The sequence below is a fragment of the Puntigrus tetrazona genome, chromosome 14 (genome assembly GCF_018831695.1).
Source record: "Puntigrus tetrazona isolate hp1 chromosome 14, ASM1883169v1, whole genome shotgun sequence".
In the NCBI taxonomy this organism is placed as follows: domain Eukaryota; kingdom Metazoa; phylum Chordata; class Actinopteri; order Cypriniformes; family Cyprinidae; genus Puntigrus; species Puntigrus tetrazona.
This window is the reverse complement of record NC_056712.1, coordinates 21,065,965-21,089,155: the sequence shown is the minus strand read 5'-3', so window position 1 is coordinate 21,089,155 and position 23,191 is coordinate 21,065,965. Positions and strand designations below refer to the sequence as shown.

Sequence of the window (23,191 nt, the reverse complement as noted above, 5' to 3'; positions counted from 1 at the left end):
AAGCAACCAGGAAAAATATCAAACGTCTGGTAGACACATAAAAATAGGCCTACATCCTAATATTTCGGCCTTTATCATTTCAGCATTTTGACCAGTATCTTTCTTGACCCTGAGAAAAGATAACATATACTTTAATATATTGAATTAGTTCTATTTTTCAAAATTCACAATTGAGTTCAATATTACCCAGAAACGAGATCAAACAAATATATTTTCCTTAATTCATTGGAGATTGGACTGTTAATGAAGTGCACAAACTGCACAGAATTAAAAATTGTGTCCATTTAGTTTTCATTTTATTTAGGCATGTTATAAAAACCCTATCAAGTAAGCAAGTCTAAAGTAGGGTTGAAAAACTAATTAAACAGCTCAAATAATATTTAATTTCAGCATAAGCTTATGCATAAAATATTTTGAATTGATAAAAAAATGCTATACATAATGCAGACAACTCAGTTAAAAAAATAAATCGTGTTTTTATTATGTTTTTATTGTGCTTGTTTTTAGCTAACATAAGCAAAATATCCAAGCTGCAGTTTGGTTAGAGATTAACTGGAATGCACAATGAAAAAAACAATTTCTGAGAATGCAAATGAACTCTTACATAGCCTAATGTATTAAGTATAAACAATTAATAAAATGTAGAGTTTCAGGGCTCTGCTGTAATTTATTAGTTTACAGTGCGAGTCTTTTTCATGCCAGTCATATTACACTACGTTCAATTATCATGACAGTAGCCGCTTTCCAAAATATGGATATAGCTATTGAATATACAATATGTAGAGTATTAGAATAAACAGTAACTAACACAAGTTAAACAAAAAAACTTAATAATAGATATGAGATCATCATACAAATAGGTCCTACTTTTAAAGCTTCACATAGAGACCTGGTGCGATTTGTTTTAGCTACTTTTTCTTTTCTTTTCTTTTACCCCAAGCAGTGTTTCGATATAGTGTATGATATCTATGTGAAAAAACAAAAAGCCGTTTCGTGAGCAGTGCGCTGCGATGACGAGCCCTCCGCAGCACCGCTGTGATGACGTCACCGGCGCCGCGCCTGAGACGTCATGAGCGTCCTGCTGCCCAACATGGCGGACTTTGATACCATTTATGAGTTAGAAGAAGAAGATGAGAGAATTGTGAGTGAAGAACATCTCGTCAGATACTGTCCCGAGCCTGTGGTCATGCGCGGGGCCGGTCACATCACCGTGTAAGCGTATGAATGCATCCGCGCCGCTGCTAGTCACTGTTAGCTCGTGTCTGCGTGTGTAGCCTCGATGCTAAGCCCGTTGCATGTTTTTGTCGCCAAGTTGTGCTATCAAAATACTCGTAGGCCGAGCTCCTCCAGCTGTGTCCTGGCTGTGATTTTAAGCGGAAGAATCACCCCTCTTTACCCATAGCCTTGTTGTTAGCGCAGAGATTTATGGTTTTATTGCCGGCCGCGGATAAAGGCTGCCCCGTAACCACACTCAAACTCATTAGGATCTTTGCTTTAATTTGAAGTTGTGGGTTACTGTACTTGTACGTATGCTGAAGTAATCTCTTTTAATTAATGCAGTCGCTTTTATGGGACACGAGTACGCCTGTAACTCTCAGTTACGCACGGATTTCTCGAGTCGAATCACCAGAATCGAGTAGATTCGGAGTTATTTATTATTTAATGGAGTAAACAACGTGATGTTTTTTAACATGGGACAGCCTACTTCAACGGATCACAAACAGACAGACATTACTTGTACAGACACTCACAGCCTTCAGATTCTCTGGCAATTCAAGCTAAAAGTAGAACTTAAACCTTTCCCTTTGTCGTGTCGGTGTTGTGTTGTTTTCAAGTCCTTAATGACATTTATGTCTAACTGAAATGAGCCCAGTTTTTTTTTTTTTTTTTTTACTGTCATGACACAGCTTTTATTGGTATGGTAATTGCCACATAAGTAAAAACATGCTATGGTTAACATCAATAATTAAGAGATTAAACGTGTATATTGTGATAATTATGAGATAAAAAGTTATTATTACAAAGTCAGTTGACTGTTTATACCATAATTTATCACATAATTAAAAATCGTCATATTTCTTATCATACGACTATGACTTAATGTCTCATAATTCCATTATTTTTAATTAATAACTTTTTAGCATAAGAGTTACTACATAGTTATTAAGCATTTTGTCTCATAATTATGTTTTACCAATATATTGTAGTATTTGTTAAGTGGTGGAAATGACCTTTAACGTCTCTTTCCCTCATAATCATAACCTTTTTAAAAATCTGTGTTCGCAGGTTTGGACTAAGCAACAAATTCGACACCGAGTTTCCCTCCGTTCTCACAGGAAAGGTAATGATTTCTAACTCTAACATCTACAAAATAAATTGTATAAAATTTTATTTATATGTTATTTAGGTGTGAATAAAAAAAATTCCCTTTTGACCTTGCACCATAATTCACCATGCTGTGAGACTTTCATATTAATACAGAATGCCTTGATGAAATCTCTTAAATAGTTTTGATCCAAGCTTGCTGAATTTTTGCAACGGAATCTGTCAATAAGTAAACCGTCCGGGGCTCTGTTAGGCAGGGATCCCAGCGCTGGGAGGACACAGCTCCCAGAAGCAAAATAATGAAAGAAACACTTTGCCGTCCACAAGAATAGGAAGCTTCCTGGGTCGGACGCAGAAATACAAAAAGGCTGCAGGGGGAAGAGCAGGCCGAGGGAAGTGCGGGGCAATAAAGCGGAGATCCAGTATTGTGACCCAGGGTGACATGTGATGGATGAGGTCAGGATTATGATGACTGAAGGGTGCAGATCAGGCCTGCTGGGCTTTATTCCGAGTTCTTTTGCTGTTTGCAAAGAGACCTTTGCATCCTGTCATAAAAGATTACGACCCCGGTTTTATGGCGTACATACCCAGAGAGGAATGAGCAGCCATTCATGTTGTTTAGACGGCGCAGCCACAGGCCACGGGCTTATCTCATCTTTTTGTCCTCCCTTTGCCCTGAGAGTGTCAGAGCTTGGTTGGCAAGTTACAAGCGCGCAATTGCAAGATCTCCAGAGAACATCTGCAAACATAGAACATAAAAAAAAAAAAAAAATCCAATGACTTTATACGGAAATCCAATTTTTTTACTACTCTTTATTTTTTTCTACATTTCTATTTCTTTAAATATTCCCTGACAGCGCACACGCAATCATTAACTAGCTTATGTTTCGCTTCTCTCCTTTCTGCTCTAGGTTGCTCCGGAGGAGTTCAAGACGAGCGTCAATCGCGTAGACGCTTGTTTGAAGAAGAACCTGCCGGTCAATGTGAAATGGCTTCTCTGCGGCTGCCTGTGTTGTTGCTGTACGGTGGGCTGCAGCCTGTGGCCTGTCATATGTCTCAACAAGAGAGTAAGTCCTTCCTCAGACTTGACCGATCCTTCCCCCATTAATCTGTATTAGTTACTTACTGCCTCATTTGAACACCTAATAAATAAACCTGCTTAGCGAGGAGGCAAGTAACGGACTGCGTGTGTAACTGATGTATGTCAGAAGTCATGGCTTGTTGAATTGAGGAAAGGTGGCGATTTTACAGCTGCAAATTTTAAGTTATTGGCCACGACGTGCAGCTTACAAGGTGCTTAACTGTGAGCTTCGGTCCATAAATGCCTCTGAAGTCTTCGTGCCCTGAGAGTTTTATTGGCATTTAAGCATGTGTTTGACAGGGTGATTAGCATAAAAACCTGCGTGTTTCTATTTTTGTTTGTGCGTAATTATTCATTCGTGTGAGCTCATTCTGGTTTGTGTGTTTTCAGACGCGAAGATCCATCCAGAAATTGTTAGAATGGGAAAACAACCGATTGTATCACAAGGTAAGCTCATTGCAGAATTAATCTCGGACGCATAAAGATAAGGTCAGCGGATCATCTCCAATTTAGCTGCCATGTTGAGAGCCGTTCTGGTCTCGGTGTGTGGTGGATAACGATCATTAAAATGGCTGCTAACATTTGACCCTGTCAAATGCCTGTTGCCCTCGCAGCCATTTTGCTCTGATGCATTGATATAGTGCAGAGGCTGACCAGACTGTGGAAAGGTCAGCAGTAAAAAGCCACGTTCGTTTTGTTGTGTCTCGAAGCTTTGACTGACAGCCAGTAGCGGTGCAGACATGTTAAGGAAACTCAGTTAATCGCTGACCACTGCTTGACCTCGGCTAACCCTTGCGTGTAAAGTGTGTCTGAGCATCTCAAGTGCTTGCGTTTAATTTAAAGATCTACGGCGCAGCTTTTCTAACCAGTGTCTTCCTGTCTCGCCTTCAGCTGGGGCTGCACTGGAAGCTCAGTAAGAGAAAATGCGAGAGCAACAACATGATGGAATACGTAAGTTGGTGGATGTTGTGTTTTCATGACAGTAATTAATAGTAAATAGGTTCTTTTTCAGTTCAGGGCTGTAAGCTGCTATCTTAATTACTGCAAATAATAAAACCATAAAGTTAAACGTCTAACAATAATTAAAACTCTAAAAGAAAGTCAGGGAAAGAGAGCATTCGTCTGATTTTGCGATGACTGATTTTTGAATAAATGTCTCTTATGTATTATTTTTAGCCTGTGACTCACTTTAAAATTTAAATAAAAACATAACATTTTCTGTTCTGTAAACAATTGTAAAATCATTCAAATATTTTACAGAAAGTTTTAAACAAGTTCATTTTATGGTTGAAATACTTCTAAGTGAATATTTGTTTTGATAATCAACAATGTTATATATATATATGAAGTTTATTTGCAAAAATAGTTTTTATTAATTTTCATAAATCATGTTGTTTATTAGTATATTTTATGTTTTATGTTAGCTGTATTTTTGTTCATTATTATTGCAGTTTGAATTATATTAATTGGAATGTAGGATGAAAAACTATTTTACTGTGAAAATATACTGTGAAATATTTTACATTTGAAATGTATTTGCTCTCACTTTTGACAAATTTAGTATAATTTCTTAAAAAAAAAAAGTTTGAAGATTTGAACGATAGTGTCTATTACTTAAACGGTTGTTAAAAGCTGAAGAAGCGGTTTCTGAACAAACATCTTTATCGTGCGATTCTTTCATTTGTAACTAAAAGGCTAATTTGACTTGATCTTTTTGCTCTGGAGTTTTGCTTTTCTCTTAAAGTCAGATCATAAGGCTGTAAATCGCAATGCTTTTTCCCCCTTCAAGCGCGCTTCCTTAACATGGTCTTTTTTCTGTCTACAGGTTATTCTTATAGAGTTCTTACCAAAATATCCTATATTCAGACCTGACTAAAGGACTTCTGCTGGATCCTCGTGGAAGGCCCTTCATTCCTCTCCTTAGTGCCTTGTATATATGTTGGATTGAGGGTCTTCACTGGGTTTCTACAAGACCCCTTCTCCCAGTACCTTGTACAGTAGAATTTCGCAACACTGTCACTTTGCTTTAGAGCAGATTTTGCACATTTCCTGATGTAGTAGAAGCGCTCCTTTGTTGGACTTTGTTTTGTTACATATAACAAGAGACGGGAAGAATGCAAACTCTGATACTGTTTAAAAAGTGCATTTACCCCCAAAGAGCCATCAAGTCCTCCCCACATACTATATTATGGTATTGTTACGAACAAGGCACCTTATGGTGTGAATTTGCCTTATGTTAAAGGACAACCTTTTTTTAAATCGGACGTGGAAGCGCAGGAGTTGGAATTGTGTTGTTTTAATGTTTTCAGAACGTTGGGGCTTTCGAAGCTAGCGCGGCAGATGTTTGAACTAGCTTCTAGAGGAACGGTCAGCAGCGCGATCTGGCACTTTTGAGATTGTCTACTACACGGGGAAGTCGATGAACTGACTTGTAAATATCATGGACAGGATGTACAGTGTGGTATACCATGTTTACATTATGTAATTTAGCTGGTTAATAGTTTTTTCGCCAAGATATTATTGTAGCATAGTTTGTTTATAATCCGTGTCTCTGTAACTTTACAGTTTATATGGACCTGTTTACCCAGTAAGCCATAAAATATACGTACAAGATGCCACTCGAGTTAGGGCTGAAAATTGCACTTGAGCACACAAGGTCCTGGAGGTTCGGGATACTGTTTTACAGTGTCACCAGTAGTGTGTTTAAAAACGATTAACGTATGCCAATCAAGCAAAATTTGTTACCAGGAGTAATGTGTCATTCATTTTTGCACCAAGTGATATTTACCTCTTCAAGTTTTTGTTGGAATATACTTTGTACCTTGTGTTTTTTTTTTTTTGTTTTCATGTTTTGTTTCTGTTCTTTCAGTACAGCTTCATTTTGGATTGTGTGTTTTAGTTGTGTTCAAGGACACTGTATCCTGGGGTTCTACTCCTGGGGTAACTACAGTCACAGCGTTGTATATGTAATGGCTAAAACTGCCCCTCATCTGTTTTCTGTAACTGTATGGCATCTTTGCTCCATATACTGTAGACATGACTGCATTAGTCGAGTGCCTCTGTAGACGATTTGAGAGGGAGCTGTGCTTAAGAGGAACGATTCTTTGCCTAGCAATCTAATGGAGAGAAAGGAATCTGGTAAAGTACCTGTAAATGTTTGTCCCTACCTAATCCTATGGAAAGCTTCAATAAATTCCTGATTTTGATGTTTTTGAACTACATTCTTTTATATGTAAATATGTGGCCATATTTAAAAATATAAACATAAATGTGACCTTATTAAATAAAAATGACCTTTATATTATTTTATATATATATATATATATATATATTTTTTTAAATATGGCCATTCATTGCTCTGTTAATACGTAATAATTAAAGCATGAGGTAAACCATTTTTTTAATGGTAGTTGACTTTTATGCAAAGGTTTATTTTTCTTATTCACTTAATGTGAGATTACTGTCTGTGTTATAGTACACAAGTATAGCTTTTCTTATGGTTTTTATACTATACAGTAACAGATTTAAAAAAAGCTGTAATCCTTAGAGTTTAAAGAATTATATTAACAATGGAAGCAATTCAAATTAGATAGATACGTAGCATTTAAAGTTGTGATTGTAATATTGCTTTTTAAGAGAGAAATGACCCATTGGTTTACATAATGTAAGAGTCTGGGGTGCAAAGAACAAACGTAACTCAGCATGAATGATTCAGCTACAAACAGATGCTTTTTAGGTAGTTTGTCCATTTTCAATAGCACTATGCATTTTGGGTATTTATTTAGCCACAGCTTACACCAAAAAAAAAGTAATAATATTTTGATATGTAGACCTTTATATGGCCTCTAGGGGGCAGGCTAAGACACAATGAAGAATGTGCAGCAGTGCATGAAGTTTCAAATTTTGGCTAAAATAACGTCATCCACATTTGGAATATGCACATAAGCCTTTAATATTTTTTAATTGGTTTGTTCTGAAATGTCATTTAAATTAGTCATTGGCAAATCAGCAAAATATCCTGTGGCACAGCTAAATTTTACGTTTTCTGTAGATGTTCGGTGACTTATTTCTTCCAATTGACCATCAGGTTTATCATCATGACAATAAAGCAACATTATCAGCTCGCTTCAAATTCCAATTCAGCAATGAACACCTCGCGTCGCTCACATTTTTCCTTTAACAGTTGGCAACCTATTGCATTAGTTTAGACTGTCAGCAGGATTTAAAACCTTTTAATCCTTGGTTCATAGTTCAAGGCTTAAATTCAAACTGCGCAGGGCTGATTTACATCCTGCACAGGTCCCCTGTGTGACAGCACGTGGCCCGCCCGCCCTTCAAACTGCTCAGATGGTGTGACACTCAACAGGGCAAAGCCGCAGATATTGCCTGGGAATCCCACAGGGACTATAATGAACGATTTGGAAGGGGAGTGAAATATGTGGCTTTAGCATTAACTCTTGAGCACCACTGTAATCCAAACAAGGTTAAAATGAGAGATGAGATCGAGATCTCAAACGGTACAAAATTACTCTCAGCATATATATTACATAAAAAAAACAAAACAGCTGCTGCTTAGAACAACGAGGTAATAAAATAAAACCAAAACTTTATTCGGTCATCATAACAACCCTTTCACATTTTCTGTGCTTGTCCAAAAACAATCATCATTAAAACTGACTAAAATGCATTAAAAAGTAAAAGGGTTGAACATACAGATATCAGAGCCAAATAAACATTCTACAGTTGATGGAAGGCCAAAGATAACAATTGGCATTTTTGGTATACAAGCAATTAAGGCAGGTGTGGATCAGTGTTTGTACATATTCATATCCAAGGCACCCAAGAGATACATTCTTAAAAATGTGTCAAACAAGCCAAGCTGTGGTTTAAAAAACAGTCCGTACTATCACCCCAACAGCAACTAGATAGTTTTACACTAGTGTAACTATTCTCAGAACATATAACAGTGTAAAAAGTGTAATCAGAGCGGCCAGCAACATAAGAATGTGATGTGGTCCAACTCTAGGTAGTGTCAAAATGATTACTCACATTTAATACCTCACTACTAACCACTTGATGGATGTCAATCATAAACCTCCTAAAAGATTATTACTGGTTATATATGGAAACAAGAAGTTTCATTCTAAATATATACACCCAGGCGAGTGGCATGATAAATAGAACTTCGTTTTAAACAGGAAGTCAAGCTTGTCCAGTGCCCTCAAGTGCAGTTCACACTTTTTCACCAATACAGCTCAAAGAGCAATGCACACCTGTGAAGCACTAAATGCCTACAGTGGATTAAATAATATCAACTTTTAGGCTTGCTCTGTTCAATGATTGTGAACGGACTTCCTCTATTTTTCACCCTGTTCTTAAGAGAAGAGATATCTCTTCTCCAATAACAGACTTGTGCATCAACTTAAAATTCAGTGGTGAGTTTAGTAACAGTGTTAGAGTTCAGCCTAGTCTTTAAACCAGGCTGCCAGGCCAGGAGACCACGGTCAATGTGACTTTGTTCTTCTGCAGTTTCAGCATTGGGATCAAGGAGGAGTTATTCATGCCAACTGTAGTGACTCCATTCACAGCCACAATCTCATCACCGCACCTGCAAGAGAGAACATGAGGGAGTCATTCAACAAAGCAACTCATTTTATAGAGACAAACTCAATGCACTCAAGAAAAGTTCATAATCACTTGTCAGTGATGAACACTGGAATACAACAATTACAGGGATAGTTCAAAAATAACAATTCTGCCGTTATTAAAATAGTCCATGAGACATCAGTGGTTCAATCATTATTTTATCAATGTCCTTACTAACTTTCTGGGCCTTGAATATGATAGTTGCATTTCTGTCTATGCAGAAGATTGCAGATTTAAACAAAAATAAACTTAAAGATGGGGTTGGGTACACAAAGAATTTTCTGGGTGAACTATCCCTTGTGCACTACCATTCAAAAGTTTGCAAAGTTAGCAAAATGTTTTTGTTTCTCGTGTTCTACAAGAAAACATTTAATAAAATAAAAAAAAAACAACAACAGTAAATCCTGCAATATTGTGAAATTTGCAAATGCAACCGTTTTGCATTTTCATATATTTTAAAATATAATTTATTCTTGTGATGTACTCCCATCTTCATTGTCACCTATTTTTCCTCAAGAAATATTTCTTAATATTGTAAATATTTAAAAAACATTTGTGCTGCTTCGTATTTTAGTGGAAACTGAATTTTTCCAGTATTCTTGAATGAACAGAAAAGTTCAAAAGAAGCAAAAATAACCAAACCTTACTGACCCCAAATGTTTGCATGGTAATGTTTAATTTAAAGAGGACAAGAGACTCACTTGAGACGTCCATCAAAATGAGCTGGTGTTCCAGGCACTATGGTCTTAATGAAGAAGGGCTGCTGGCCACGACTCTCTTCATATCCTCCCACAATACTGAAGCCCCAGCTCTCACTGTTGGTCTTCATCAGCATAATATCACGACACCAGTGGATGCAACTTGGTATAAAAATAATGTCATATGATGAATTTTTCCCATGTTTAAGTACATACAGCAATAGACAAATGACGACGACAAATTAGAATTTTTGTTGCATTCAATCAATATTTAAATAAATAAAAAAAAATCCAAATAATATATATATATATATATATATATATATATATATATATATATATATATATATATATGGATTTTATATACACACACACTCTCACACAGTATACCTGGGCAGTATACCTGGGCAGGCCCAACCAGCTGGTCCACAGAGGAGCCCAGTTAATATCGTCCTCTTTGGGTCCCTCCAGTGTGTCCATGTCTTCTCTGGTGTTGGATTCTCCATCCTGTTCCTCCTCCTCAGCAAAGGTTTGGATGACTCGCAGTGTTATTGTGTTTTGAGCTGCCTGAGTCTTTAGGATGGTCACCGCTTCGTTGTAAGTCAGATGGGTCAAGTCGATATCATTTATACTCAGCAACACATCACCTGCAGCAGCCATGACATCTCAGTTAATACAAGCACTGAACGTGAGAATCCGCGTACAATGTTTTTAAATGGAGGCATGAGGAGAATGACCTGTTTTGACGGTGCCGTCTCTGTGCAGGCAGCCCACCGGCTGCACACTAGTGATGTAGACGGGCAAACGGCTGCGGCAGTCTCTGCCACCCGCGATGGTGATGCCTAGAGAGTGTCGAGGCTCCTTCTTTAGATTCACCGTTTTCTCTTGACTGGAGAACCCAACCGGAGGCTCCTGATTCCAAATCAGAATGCACATTAAACAATTTGCTCAATACAAAAATAGTAGAAAATATTTTTTAATGTGGGTGAAAGTAAAAGCGATTGCAGTTTAAATAGTAATACTGTGAAAGAAAAAATGTCAAATAACTTTTGTTTTAACATTTTAGAAACTATAATTTATTCCTGTGATGGCAAAGCTGAATTTTCCACTGCCATCATTACCCTTCACATGATCCTCCAGAAATCATTCTAATATCCCTATTTAAGGCTTAAGAAACATTTATTAATGGGTTTAAATGTTGAAAATTTGTGTTGCTTTTGCCAACACTTGATTAAGTGTACTTAATGATTAATAGTGTTTTGAAAGGTCTGTATTTGGGGGATGGGTGAAAAGTGAAAGTTTCAAAGTTTCATGGCGGACTCCTGCGGTGAAAACATTTGTAAAAACTAACATCCTAGATCCTGTTGCAAAGCATAGAGATTTTGTTAAAGTGAGCGGCTCTGACGCGCTGCCATCGTAACTCATAGATTGTGGCAAAACGCTCTCCTTTCAGCCATCTTCTCCCAGTTTTACTGGTCTCCCCAGACCTCCAGAGGGGGAGGGTGGCCTCTTCCTACCCAGCAGGGTGGCCCTTCCTCTCAGCGTGAGCTCAAGCTTCATCTCCACAGGTGAAAGCTAACTGTCACCAGCTTTGATCCCCAGCTACAAACAAACACAGTGACTGCAGCAGCTCAGAGAGCAGCGCCCCGGCCTTTTGATCAGGGACGAGTCCCAGAGAGAGAGGGGGGCATCTGCTTTCATCTCTCACTACCCAGCCTGTGTTTGCTGCCTCTGTCTTCAGCTGGTGAGGAAGTGTCACAAAAGCAGGGTGTGACTGGTCTCTGGGTGAAAAGTCACCTCGAGCGCACACATGTGTAGGCAGCACAATTTATGAAACATGCAACCAAGCTTTTGCCAACAAGTCGAACTATACTTAAAAAACATTACATTTACATTTTGAAAACATCTTTTTCAATTTTAATCCATTTACACAGCCAGTTATTGTATTCAGAAAATATTTGGAATAGACATGTTAGTAAATTTATTATAAAGAAAAGCTGAAATATCACATTTACATAAGTATTCAGTGCAACAACACATGAAATTTAGCTTCTCTCTTTTTTTTTAGGTGCCTCTCATTTCTCATGATCATTGCCGAGTTGTTTCTACATCTTAATTGGAGTCCACCTCTGGTACGGAGTGAAGATTAATGGGGGAAATTTAATTTAAATAATAGCTGTATCAGTATTTTATAATATTATTGCTTTTACTGCCTTTTTGAAGTAAAGAAAAACACAAATGTGTGAATGGTACATACATTTATATATGAATGGGATTGGGAGTGAGCAAAAACTTGCATCACCCAAGCAAGCATAATAGTAGGTCAAAACTACGACTATTTTTACCTTTAGCTGTCAAAATTATGCTTGGGAAGCATGGTTTTTACCTTCATGTATTCTGATCGGCGCTTAAAGTACTGTGGTTCGGGGACCCTCCTGGCTCCTCTGCTCTGGCCCTCACCACCCTCCTCTGAGACATCAGGAAGTCTCATCACAACGAAATTCACACGCATTTCACAGGCCTGCCACACACATAAAGAACAACTATCACTTACATTTACTTTAAAATCCTTAATCTCAAGTGTTTAAAAGTAACAGGCAGTATTAATAGTAGTTTGATACATCCACTTTGACTCTCTGAAGTGATTCTTTCTGTACCTGTATGATCTGAGCTGCGCTTTCTGGAGTGCCATGTCTCAGGTCCTGTCCGTTGATGCCAAGCACTTTATCGTTGTTCCTCAGTTTTCCATCTTTGGCCGCCAGTCCCCCAGGCAGCAGGTCCAGGATGAAGACTCCGGGCTCCTCAGACTTACGGATGAGTTTGATGCCCAGTGGCTCAGAGCGCTCACGCTTTACCAGGGTGACCTGGATGATGGTGCCATGGTTCTGGTTGGGAGTGGGTGATTGTGATTGGGGAGAAGCTGAGGGTTGAACAAGATGCTCAGGCCGGGGCTTGAAGCCCTTCTCCTGCATGACAGTTAGCCTGACGCGGGAACATGACTGCCGAAGCACAGAAATGGCACGACTGTGGGGGATGGATGCCAAACTGACATCATTGACCTGCAAAGATCATATGCAATGAATCATAGATTCAATGCAATGAAAGCAGCCACAGATCTCTTTTTTGGCAAGTAAAACAGATTATCAAATAAAGAAAAAATAAGGTAAGACAGGTACTTGGTTTTGTCCACCATTTATTGTTTGTGTGCAACTGTAAATGCATGCTAAAGAAAGATGGGGTTTGAGTGGATTCAAAGATTTGAGACATCTGGTATATGCCACCAGAGAGTCTGTAGTTTCACTGGAAGATCTAGTTAATTTTATACATTACAAGTTCATTCTGAAACATGTACAGGTGAGTCATTTACAATAAGTAAATAAAAAAAATAAATAAATAAATAAATAAATAATATAATAAAAAAAATATATATATATATATATGCATTTATAAAACAGTTTAGCTGATTGAAATCATTCGGCTTCATTATACGTTGCTTTAAAACACTAAAACAACACTAAAATAGGAGTTAAAGTCTGTACTTGGTCTTCCTTCATGAAGTGAAAGCATTGGCTTGATATCCGTTCATGTGGGAATTCAGGTTAATGTCTAACCATTATTTAAGCTCCAACCAGTACACTTTGTTCTTTCTAAAGAATATCATTTTAAAATATCCTAAAATAATGCTGGTATTTATATTTCTGGACCTAAAAAGGGAGAGAAAATCTTCCAGCCTGAGGCTTGGAACAGCCCTTTGTGATAATCAATGCTGTGTTGAACCAGAAGGGGAAAAGAGAGATCCCATTTCAAGAAATAAGATATCTAAGCTATCCACAGATCTCTTTACAGTCCTTACCTCCCTAAAAAAAAAGTAAAAGAAGCTCTGCTTGGGATACAGATCATTCTAGGGTTGACGGTTGACCTCATTCTGATTTCCATACATATGATCTCAGAGAAGACAAGCTGGAGGCATTCATTAAAACTCAAGGTTGAATTTGAATGTGAAGCCAGTCGTGCTAGTTCGCTTTGCTAAGGCATTGCATTCCAAGACGGCCAGAAGCAGAAATCCTAGGAGAGCGTAGGATTGTGGGAACAAGAATGTAAATTTGCTTAACTGAAGGGAATTGTAAATGAGAAGCATTGCTGTGTAACGGAGCTTTTTAAAAAGGTGAATTCTGTAGTTTAGTGCTAAAATGTTTTACAAATAAAACAAATACATTTTTGTGTAGAGGTATCTGAATAGTGTTACCTGCATATGATGAAGACTATAAAAAGTTTTAGCATATGATGAAGACTACAAATAGTTTTAATTATGTAGTTTTAATGATGTAATACACTGCTTTAATAAAAGATGGTGCTTAAAGTTCAAAGAACAAACCACTGAACGCCCCTTTAATGTGAAATCTGCATTTTCAAACTTAACATGAGAATGACTCTCCATCCTCCATTCTGGAGCTATACAAACAAACTGTAAATCAGTTAAACATAACCAGTTAGTGAAAACGTGTGTAAAGTTGGTCAGTCCTATAGGACATGTATTGAACCAAGCCTATTTTGATACATGTTCTATGATAGAATTTGTGAACTCAACTGAAAACAGCTACATTTTTATTTGGTCAATTATGGGCCAGCCAATGGAAATTTCCAGACATTTGGGAAAGCAGGGTCTTGTGACCTTTATCCAGGGATGTGACTGCAATGTAAACACAATGACGCTGGGGTGTGTACACTGACAACATGAGAACTGGATAGAAAGACAGATGAACCCAGTGGAAACCATCAAATGGATTGAATCCATAGCGATTGACAATCTAAAACAAACATAATGTAATGGCGAGCTGAGATATGCCTCACCTCTAGAATATGATCTCCAGGAGCCAGCTTGCCATCCCGTGCAGCCAGTGAATCACGCACTATCTCCTGAATGACGATGTTGCCCAAGGGCGTGTCCTTCCCTCCTACTATACGCAATCCCAGATCCTCATCTGGATCCTCTCGAAAGAGCTCCACCACCGTCGCCTCAGCCACAAGACTGGACCTCAGAGGGGTGTCTGGGAATCCAAAAGACCATCAGGAACCTCATTTACAAATGCTTAAATACTAAGTAGTTCAGCACATGGCAGTAACAGCCATTTGCTCAAGGCTGCATTGGAATGAGTCACTTATTTATGGAAGCACACAAATGTATGATGTAATATTCCCGTGAGATAATTGAGAGAGTTGCTAGGTGACTTCATGACTAACAGAATTTCCTTTAATCCAGATGACAGGTCCAGACTCCCCCCGGTGTTTTAGAGCTTTAATCAGGAAAAAGTTGATGTGAATTTCCATGATTGTACATGTTCTCAGACAGTGACGATTGTTGGTTTTAATGCCATAATTTATTTTGCTGCAATATTAATAACATCCTGACACTCCTTGGCCATCTACTCACAAGATTAAGGGCCACATGAAAGATTCCCTCTGTTTTGGTTTACCTAAAAGTAAACACAGCTGCAAATCAATTTCCTCAGCTTTTCACAGTATGTGCTACACTCTTCTCACCTTTAAAATAATCCACCTAAATTAAAACATTTATACAAAATAAAACACTAAAAGATAAAATCATTATAAATACAGAATAAAATTAAAATTTTAATATTTATATATTGTATTATTGTGTGTTTGTAACAGAATGTTAAAGACATTCAGAATGTTTAAGTCTGAGTTGATGACAGCAAAGCCAATCTAGGGGTGGGATATATGCATTAAAATACCCAATACTTACACAATACTTATACACTAACCAAACCAAAACTATATTATCTAATAACCATTTGGTATGGATATTCTATAAACTTATACACTAATAAATATTAGTTATTAGCACATCTACAAACACTCATACCTCCAGTTTCACAGATAAAGCTCAAGCCAAGGCTTGGACTAAAATGTAAATTTGAGCCATTTTAACAAAGAAATTTGCAATGACTGATCTTAAGTCATGTCAGGTGCTTTGTTTGTTTCTTAAGACGCACACCAGTAATGCTTTTTTCTAAGGCATGTTTACAAAAATGGCTTAGGAAACTGGGTCTAATGGGGTTTTAGAGTTAAATAAGGTAAGTAAATAAAGTATTGCTATACCATCTTCACCCTCTTCAAAGGCCGGGTTGACCAGTCCAGGTTCTGAGGGTCCACTGAGTTGACTTGTGCGTGTGATCGGGGTAGATTTGGCATCAGCTAAATCTCCATCTGATTTGCTTCCCTTTAACTCATTCCAGGAGGGTCTCTTTCTTCTCTCTGCCTCTTCCCTGAGTCGCCTGAATGCAGGACATCTGAGAGAGAGAGAGAGAGAATTGGAGCACACTGTGTCAGAGAGAACTTCTGCATCATTACTCAGTGGTCTGCTGTTAATTAACCTACAAGACATTCATTACCAGATGGCAGCAACAGTAACTAAAAATACCCTAAACATGCACCAAAGCTGACTACCACTCTGGATCTGCCATATTCAGGAGTCAGCAGAAAACAGCAGCGGAAAACAAATCAATGCTTAGCAGGTTCAGCGCAAAGCTACATAGCGTTTAGCTATTAAAGACGAACATGCTCAGGGAGTGTGAGTTCTCCGTACGAAAACAAGAGGAGCTATGCAGATGAAGATGCAAACAGGCTTTTCTGCTGCATTGCAGAGACGGAGATGGTACAGGTCAAAAAAAGCAGAATCAGGTCTAGTCTGGGTTTTCACCATGTCAACACCTCCCTCCCCATCCCACAGCTGCTCTCACTGTGTTTACATTGGGCTGTCCCTGACCACGTGAACTATCAACCAAACAACCTTTAGACCATGCTTTACATCACAGAAGATAACAATATGATAAAAAAAGCAGAAAGAAAACCCATGCAAGGGAGATGAACGCTGAGGCACAGGGTCATTCCAGCAGTGTTCCAATAGTTTAAACATAACACCCAAGTCATGGGTTCTTTCCCAGGGGCTTTTTCCTTTTGCATACCATATCACCTATATCATAAACTAAGGCTTTGCATTCAGTGAATCAATCATTTAGTGAACTCTATATTTTATACTTATCTGTAAAAACTATAATTTTGTTCAACTAAACAACTCTGAGCGGGTTTTAACTAAATAATTCTTTTTAAAAAATGTAACACGTCAATTCCTACGCATACCCAGCAAAGGTGATGAGGCTGAACTATCAGCACAAATTCTATAGTAATCACTCATGTGATTCCTTATTAACTCCATTATGTAAAAGAGTGTCACCCTGTTCTTTCACCAGTCGGTCATACGGTCCACTCATGTCTATTCTTTAATCCTGCTCAGCTCACTCAAATCTCTCTGTTCACATGAAACCTGGATAAGTGGAATTCCACAAATTTTTCAGCAGCTTTCTTAATGTGTGTATATTTATCCACCGATGTCTCCTAACTGATTTAATTTAGTTTTTACAGAAACACATCTGCATTATCAATGTCTACATCTCTTCGGCTTCACGCTACATTGCCCTAGAGATAGGTAAACATTTCTTTGGTGGCACGCACTAACCTGTTGTGAAGATGGGGTTGAAGCTCGCAGCGTTGCATGCTCTGCTGGCACTCGCTGCGGAATGGGCACAGCACGGCCAGTTTGTCCAGCAGGTTGCGCACCAGCAGGCTGGAGGCACGGCATTGTTGTAGCTGAAGCCTCTGGCGGTCAACGGGGCAGAAGTCTTGGTCGTGGAGGAAGTTGCTAAGGCAGTGAAAGCAGTATGTGTGGCCACATGGCGTGTCCATGGGCTGCAACAGAGGCTGGAGGCAGATGTGGCACACCAGCTCGTCATCCACCTCATCCTGATATTCAAACAGGTGACTGTCCCGACCATCATGACACTGTCCGCATTCCTTACACACTCGCGCCCACGTTACGCCACCCGCCGGTGGAGACGCCTTGGGCTCCGTCATGGCCTGAAGTAGTTATGCTGGATGTCTGCAGGGCAGGAGAGCTTATGCCGCTTCCTCAGCTTGAAAACTCTACATCGGCTTCATCAGATGAGAAGCAATCAAATATTTCCAATCCAGAGAGAGAACAATCTGCTAGCCGCTTCATCTACACCCAAGTTTCTGTTGGACAAGAGAACAAAGAAAAACTGAAGCCCACGTCAAACATTCTTTTTTTGGCTCACGCCGGCTGGACAGGAAATGACTTGGATCCACTTAACCACAACAATATGAGAAAAGGGCTGCAGCTGTATCCTTTCCTGAGTTTCCTTTCACAACAGCAATCTGAGTTTGACTAACTATCACTGTTTTAGTCATTAAATGGGTTAAGCTCTGTGAAATGACAGGAGGGCAACAGTCAAAACTCTACCTACTAGGGTGAGCAAGGACTCAAAATAAATAGTGTAGAAATTACAAGCATGTTGTTAATGACTTCATGCCTGATCAGTAATGGGCCACTTCCCTCTGTGAGCCACATAATCTCTGCTAAACCCATCTACAATGAAACCTTGTGTAAATACACTACATTCAAGATGTTAAGTGGTGTGACTCCCTGAAAACGTAAAAATTATATGATTTAATAATTGAATAATACTATTCTGAAATAAAAGCAGCAAAAAACTCTTATGCTTGCATGTATGTACATATAAGTGTAAAAAAAAGTGTTCTGAAACCAACATCAATTCAGTGCATGTTTATAAAATTAGATTAATTTTTTTTTTACATATTGTGGGTACTCACATATCAGTGACCCTCATAGTGACACCATAAAAATAAATACTCAATTAGAACACCATAAATACATAATGATAATACTACACCAAAACTACCATTCATTACTAACAATTGATAACAACAAACGATAAACAACCACACAATCGCACAATTACAAACTGCCACTTCAATGGATGAGCAAAACAAACACACTGTCCGCCATGAATGTGAGGTAATAAATCTTAATCATTATTCCAACCCACCTCAGATGCTGGCAGTGCAGTCAGACTCCCAGCAGCCACTGCATGAAAACAAGAAACTCAAGCCCAACAGCTGCGCTGGCCGCCTGCAGCCTGACTGAAACCAGAGCCCGTCATCTCAACTCAACTAGGGACAGAGTGTGTTTGTGCGTGTGAGTGTGTGTATGCAAGGACATGCAGTTAAAGGAGACCTCAACAGACTGGAGAGAAGCGTTCAGAGTCCGGCTGTGTCGACCCAGGAGGAGGGGTTGAGAGAGTGTTTGTGTGTGACGGAAGAGGAGGGGGAGTGTAGACTGCTGATGTGGTACTAGTACAGGCAGAGCATTCTAAGAACCAAGCTCAAGCTCTGGCCAATTACACAGTGAGTTATGAGTGTGCGTTGTCAGAGGTCAAGCAGGACATATTTCTCTTACTCGCTGACCTCCTTCATATGCTACTGATAACTGAATGGGTATAACCTGGCAAGCGAAATAATTAACACAAAATCAGTGATTAACAACCTAAAAAATGATAATGATTTATTTATATATTTATATAGTACTCTAATGTTAGGTGTATTATATATATATATATATATATATATATATATATATATATATATATATATATATATATATATATATATATATATATATATATATATATATATATATATATATATATATATAAATTTATTTTATTTTATATATATATGACTCTGGCCGTTACATTATTACAAAAATAAATGGTGGTGATACGGCCACTACAGAAAGCGGGCGCAATTATTTTACTTATAATGCAGTTGCCACACCTCTTTTTCCAGTTTTAGTATTTAAAACACCATTGTGAGTAAGATTTTTATCTTCTGCATCCCCACATTTCATCCAATGCCTCCAAAATTCCAAAAACGTCACTTTAGATCTAGTAACAGAGGCTTGAACTGTTGATAGCAGACTAATGCAGTTAAAAGAGCTGCCTGGTACCATGTTCTCCATGCTGTTCCCTGAAAATAATTGCACACCTCATAATGTTCATCAGCCAATCAGATTCTTCAGAATTTTTATATTGGTGCAGCTAATATATATATATATATATATATATATATATATATATATATACATACATGTATGTGTGTGTGTGTGTGTGTATATATATATATATATATATATATATATATATATATATATATATATATATATATTTATTTATTTATTTTTTTAATACACACACATACATATATTCTCATCAAATGTGATTTGCAGCTTGTAGCCCTTCAATGTACGTACTTATGCACAGTAACACTTTTACTAAGAGCAGCCCTGATAATCATTTTAAAACCCGAATCATAACGCTCAATGATGTGTTTTGCTAAAATCACTTGTCCACTGTAGCTGTGACCCTGGCTAGGATAGATGGACTCACCCCACAGCCTCGTGGGAGTATCTTACACACTGGAGACAAGCAGCTTGTCAATCTCTCCTTTCCCGTAATGATACAGAGTTTGTGAACCTCTCAAGGTTGAACTCCATTAAAAAACCCAACCTAAAAATCCCCATAGCTCCCAGAGTACACAATGTGTCATTTACCTGTTTTGTGTACTAAACGGTTACTGAACATTGACTGCTTCAAAGTCCATATAGTGGTTCCAGATGTTACCAGGGTGCTGAGGTCATAAATTAGCACTATTCCTGTTCTGTCCACCACCTACAGAACAAATGGTAAATCAAGGAAAACGTGAACGCCCAGTCTGAAATGCTCTCACCTACCCAATTGTAGCAGGGGCCATGAATCATACCATCCGACACGCCCTTACAGAATTAATACAGGCAAAGGCACAGACAGAATGACTAAGTTTGTAAAATATGAAAATATACTGCTGTATAGCCTAGACATCTGGGGTTTTTCCTTTACTGCCCTCCAAATCAATAGGAACAAGCAAGAAGGCTGATTAAACATTGTCTACTCTCTGCCTCTAATCAACCTTTCATTTCTTAAAGAGACAGTCCACCCAAAAATGTAAACCGTTTCATCATTTACTACCCCACGCCTCATTCCATACTTTTCTTTTTTCTGTGGAACACAAAAAGGAATAAGAAGACATAAGCAAATGAAAGCAAATGACAGCTTCAGTCACCATTCACTTTCACCTTCACTTGTATGCTGTCAACATCTTGCTTTGTGCTCCACGGAAGAAGAAAAATCATACTGTACAAAAAGGAAATAACACTAGAAGTAAATAACCACAGAATGAAAATTATCGGAACGAACACCTCATTTAATGCTAGAACAACTCTGAACAGCACACTTTATCTTTCACGGGAATGAACAAGCTCCATTAAAAATACACGCCACAAGCAAACAGCCAGAAGAATGGGACTCAAAAAGCATGTATCATACGTGTTTACTTTTGTAGGTATGTTGCAGTTGTTTATTCCGAAAGGAGACTCCACCTTCTCTAGGGGGACCTTTTTATGGAGTCTCAGACTCATATTAACAGCATGCTTTACAAACATACAACATGTTTTACTTTAATACCAACTACCATCGCATAAGCCTGTATAAGACTGTTTGACTTTTCTAACCATTTTAAAACGGCCTGACCTACACGTTGCAGGTAGATGTGACACACGAGAAAGAAGCCATAAATCATTCATCAATCAGCTGACAGGAGATTCTGACGGTAACCTGGACAACCGAGTGCCCTTGAATTACATGTTGGATACAGACGCCACACAAATAACGCGTTCCCTTTTTTTTTTTTAAACACAGCCTAGTTACCTTTATTTTCACAACGCACCCAACCTGATAAAAACACCTACAATGTGTTCGAGGTGACCTGTTACGAAAGAAGCGGTGTAATGCTCGCTTTACCGTCCTTTTAACCTTCATTCATTCGCATTTAACGACGATAAAGGCAACAGCAGTAGTTTACAGAATACGCAAATAAATATTTTGTGAGATTAGCGTGTTATGCAAGAAAAGAGACGCGCTGGATACTTCGCGCTCAAGACCGAAACTAGTCTTACCTGTGCGGATTTTCCGGAAGTAATAAAACAAAGACGCGGTCGAAATATAAAACACAAGCCGCCTTGACGTCGTCTAAACTCCAAAGTATGAGCAGCTAATCATTTCCTTCCCCACATTTTAATAACCGAGCGACACGGCAGGTGTTAATAAACCGTAGGCGACGCGACCAGCACGAGTTTCAGGCAAACAAGTCGGATCTGACGATTTCACAGGAAGTTTGCGCAGGTAGAGAACAAATTCACCTTTGGACTCAGCGCGTGGCGTGCAGGTGCAGAGACGTGTAACGCGGGAGCATTTACTACTGCATTTATGAAATATAAATGTAAAGTCGGGTTAATTGAAATGAAAGTAAATTTTCTAAATAATAATAAAAAAATTACAATGCATAGTAAAGTTGTTGTGTTTGTTATTGTCGTTGCGCTGTATGGGGTTAGTTTCCACAGTGCTAACGAACATCATTTAAACGTTAATGCATTTATGAAATACCAAGAAAACAATGAAACTTGAAGGAATGGAAAAGGAAACATACAAAAATATCAAAACTTTGTTTCGGCCCAAAACTGAAGATAGTGTTGGGAGAGTGTGTGCATGCCAATCAGTACAGACACAAGTATATACAACAGGCCTACATTTGAAAAACTTACTAAATATAAAACACACAACAATTTGTAAACGGACCAAATAGGAGTGTGACTTTTTTGCAAATCACCCTCATCCTGATAACACAGTCCAGTTTTAAAATGTCTTCATTATTAGCCTAAATCATTGACACTAGTTTAATTGTTGTCTGGTTAGTTTTACTGTGCTAACTTGATTTCTAAATTCTAAAAAGTAAGTTTAACATGTTATTTCCTTATATTACTCTAATTCAAAAAAAGCATGTGACAACTTCTCCCCGTCCCATGTACACAGAATCTTAATGTACTCGTTTATGTAGCTTTGGTTAATCTGCAGGGCCATTTTATTTGCCTTCTGTATGCTTCTGTAGCTATGAATATTGTGCATTCTCCACATGTTTTGACAATAATGTTGTTTAGTGTCAGCAATTCATTAGAGCAGTCGGAACAGCTGAAGTTTGAACTCAGACAACACTTGTATGGGCATCACTCATTTTAGGATAATGCACTTGTCCAATTGTTAAGTGTCCTCATTTAAACAGCTCATGTGTATAATTGTTTTATGGATGCATAATTAACAAATTAATTGCAAGGACCTTTGCTATGTTCTCTGAGCAGTTTTCGTCAACTGACAACCCAGCAGGAGTATATCTAAAAATTCAACTTTTGATAATAACTATAATTGTAAGAGAATAACTTTTACGTTTTAATTATTCTCTCAAAAAACGTCTTCCTAAATGATGTCCAATAAAGTAATAATTCTTTGTTTGTGATCCTGCCAGTTAAAAGCTCTTTGACACTCGAGCAGTGTCGGCTTCTAACCCCTGCAGGATGCAAGGGAAGTGTCCCCTCATAAAACCTCTGCGTTGAGGCTTG

General features: G+C 38.2%; 2 protein-coding genes across 4 annotated transcripts; one reads left to right on the top strand and one right to left on the bottom strand.

Moving 5' to 3' along the window:
* Window positions 1–1,051: 1,051 nt before the first annotated feature.
* Window positions 1,052–6,612, top strand: chic1 (cysteine-rich hydrophobic domain 1). The gene is made up of 6 exons (XM_043258047.1): window positions 1,052–1,212; window positions 2,287–2,341; window positions 3,237–3,392; window positions 3,797–3,853; window positions 4,298–4,357; window positions 5,232–6,612. Exons 1-6 carry the CDS (start codon window positions 1,070–1,072, stop codon window positions 5,280–5,282), a joined length of 522 nt encoding a protein of 173 aa, XP_043113982.1. The 5' UTR covers window positions 1,052–1,069; the 3' UTR covers window positions 5,283–6,612.
* Window positions 6,613–7,992: 1,380 nt separating this feature from the next.
* lnx2b (ligand of numb-protein X 2b) lies at window positions 7,993–21,909 on the bottom strand. 3 transcript variants are annotated; one of them, XM_043257144.1, is made up of 11 exons: window positions 21,698–21,909; window positions 20,258–20,375; window positions 17,288–17,841; window positions 15,871–16,061; window positions 14,602–14,798; window positions 12,408–12,809; window positions 12,137–12,271; window positions 10,488–10,662; window positions 10,154–10,397; window positions 9,754–9,912; window positions 7,993–9,014 (listed from the first exon to the last, which is right to left on the bottom strand). In XM_043257144.1, the coding sequence occupies exons 3-11, from the start codon at window positions 17,680–17,682 to the stop codon at window positions 8,879–8,881; spliced, it is 2,034 nt and encodes a 677-aa protein (XP_043113079.1). In that variant the 5' UTR covers window positions 17,683–17,841; window positions 20,258–20,375; window positions 21,698–21,909; the 3' UTR covers window positions 7,993–8,878. The 3 variants fall into 3 exon arrangements, with proteins under 3 accessions (XP_043113079.1, XP_043113076.1, XP_043113078.1); XM_043257141.1 differs by lacking the exon at window positions 20,258–20,375; XM_043257143.1 differs by lacking the exons at window positions 20,258–20,375; window positions 21,698–21,909 and adding an exon at window positions 18,696–18,825.
* Between the last annotated feature and the right edge of the window lie 1,282 nt (window positions 21,910–23,191).

Coding starts and splice junctions, on each gene's coding strand:
- lnx2b (XM_043257144.1), bottom strand. CDS start 17,682: ATGACGGAGCCCAAGGCGTCTCCACCGGCGGGTGGCGTAACGTGGGCG. Junction 12,810..14,601: donor CTGGAGATCATATTCTAGAG/GTGAGGCATATC, acceptor TGATCTTTGCAG/GTCAATGATGTCAGTTTGGC. Junction 10,398..10,487: donor AGACGGCACCGTCAAAACAG/GTCATTCTCCTC, acceptor TGGCTGCTGCAG/GTGATGTGTTGCTGAGTATA.
- chic1 (XM_043258047.1), top strand. CDS start 1,070: ATGAGCGTCCTGCTGCCCAACATGGCGGACTTTGATACCATTTATGAG. Junction 2,342..3,236: donor CCTCCGTTCTCACAGGAAAG/GTAATGATTTCT, acceptor TTTCTGCTCTAG/GTTGCTCCGGAGGAGTTCAA. Junction 3,393..3,796: donor TCATATGTCTCAACAAGAGA/GTAAGTCCTTCC, acceptor GTGTGTTTTCAG/ACGCGAAGATCCATCCAGAA.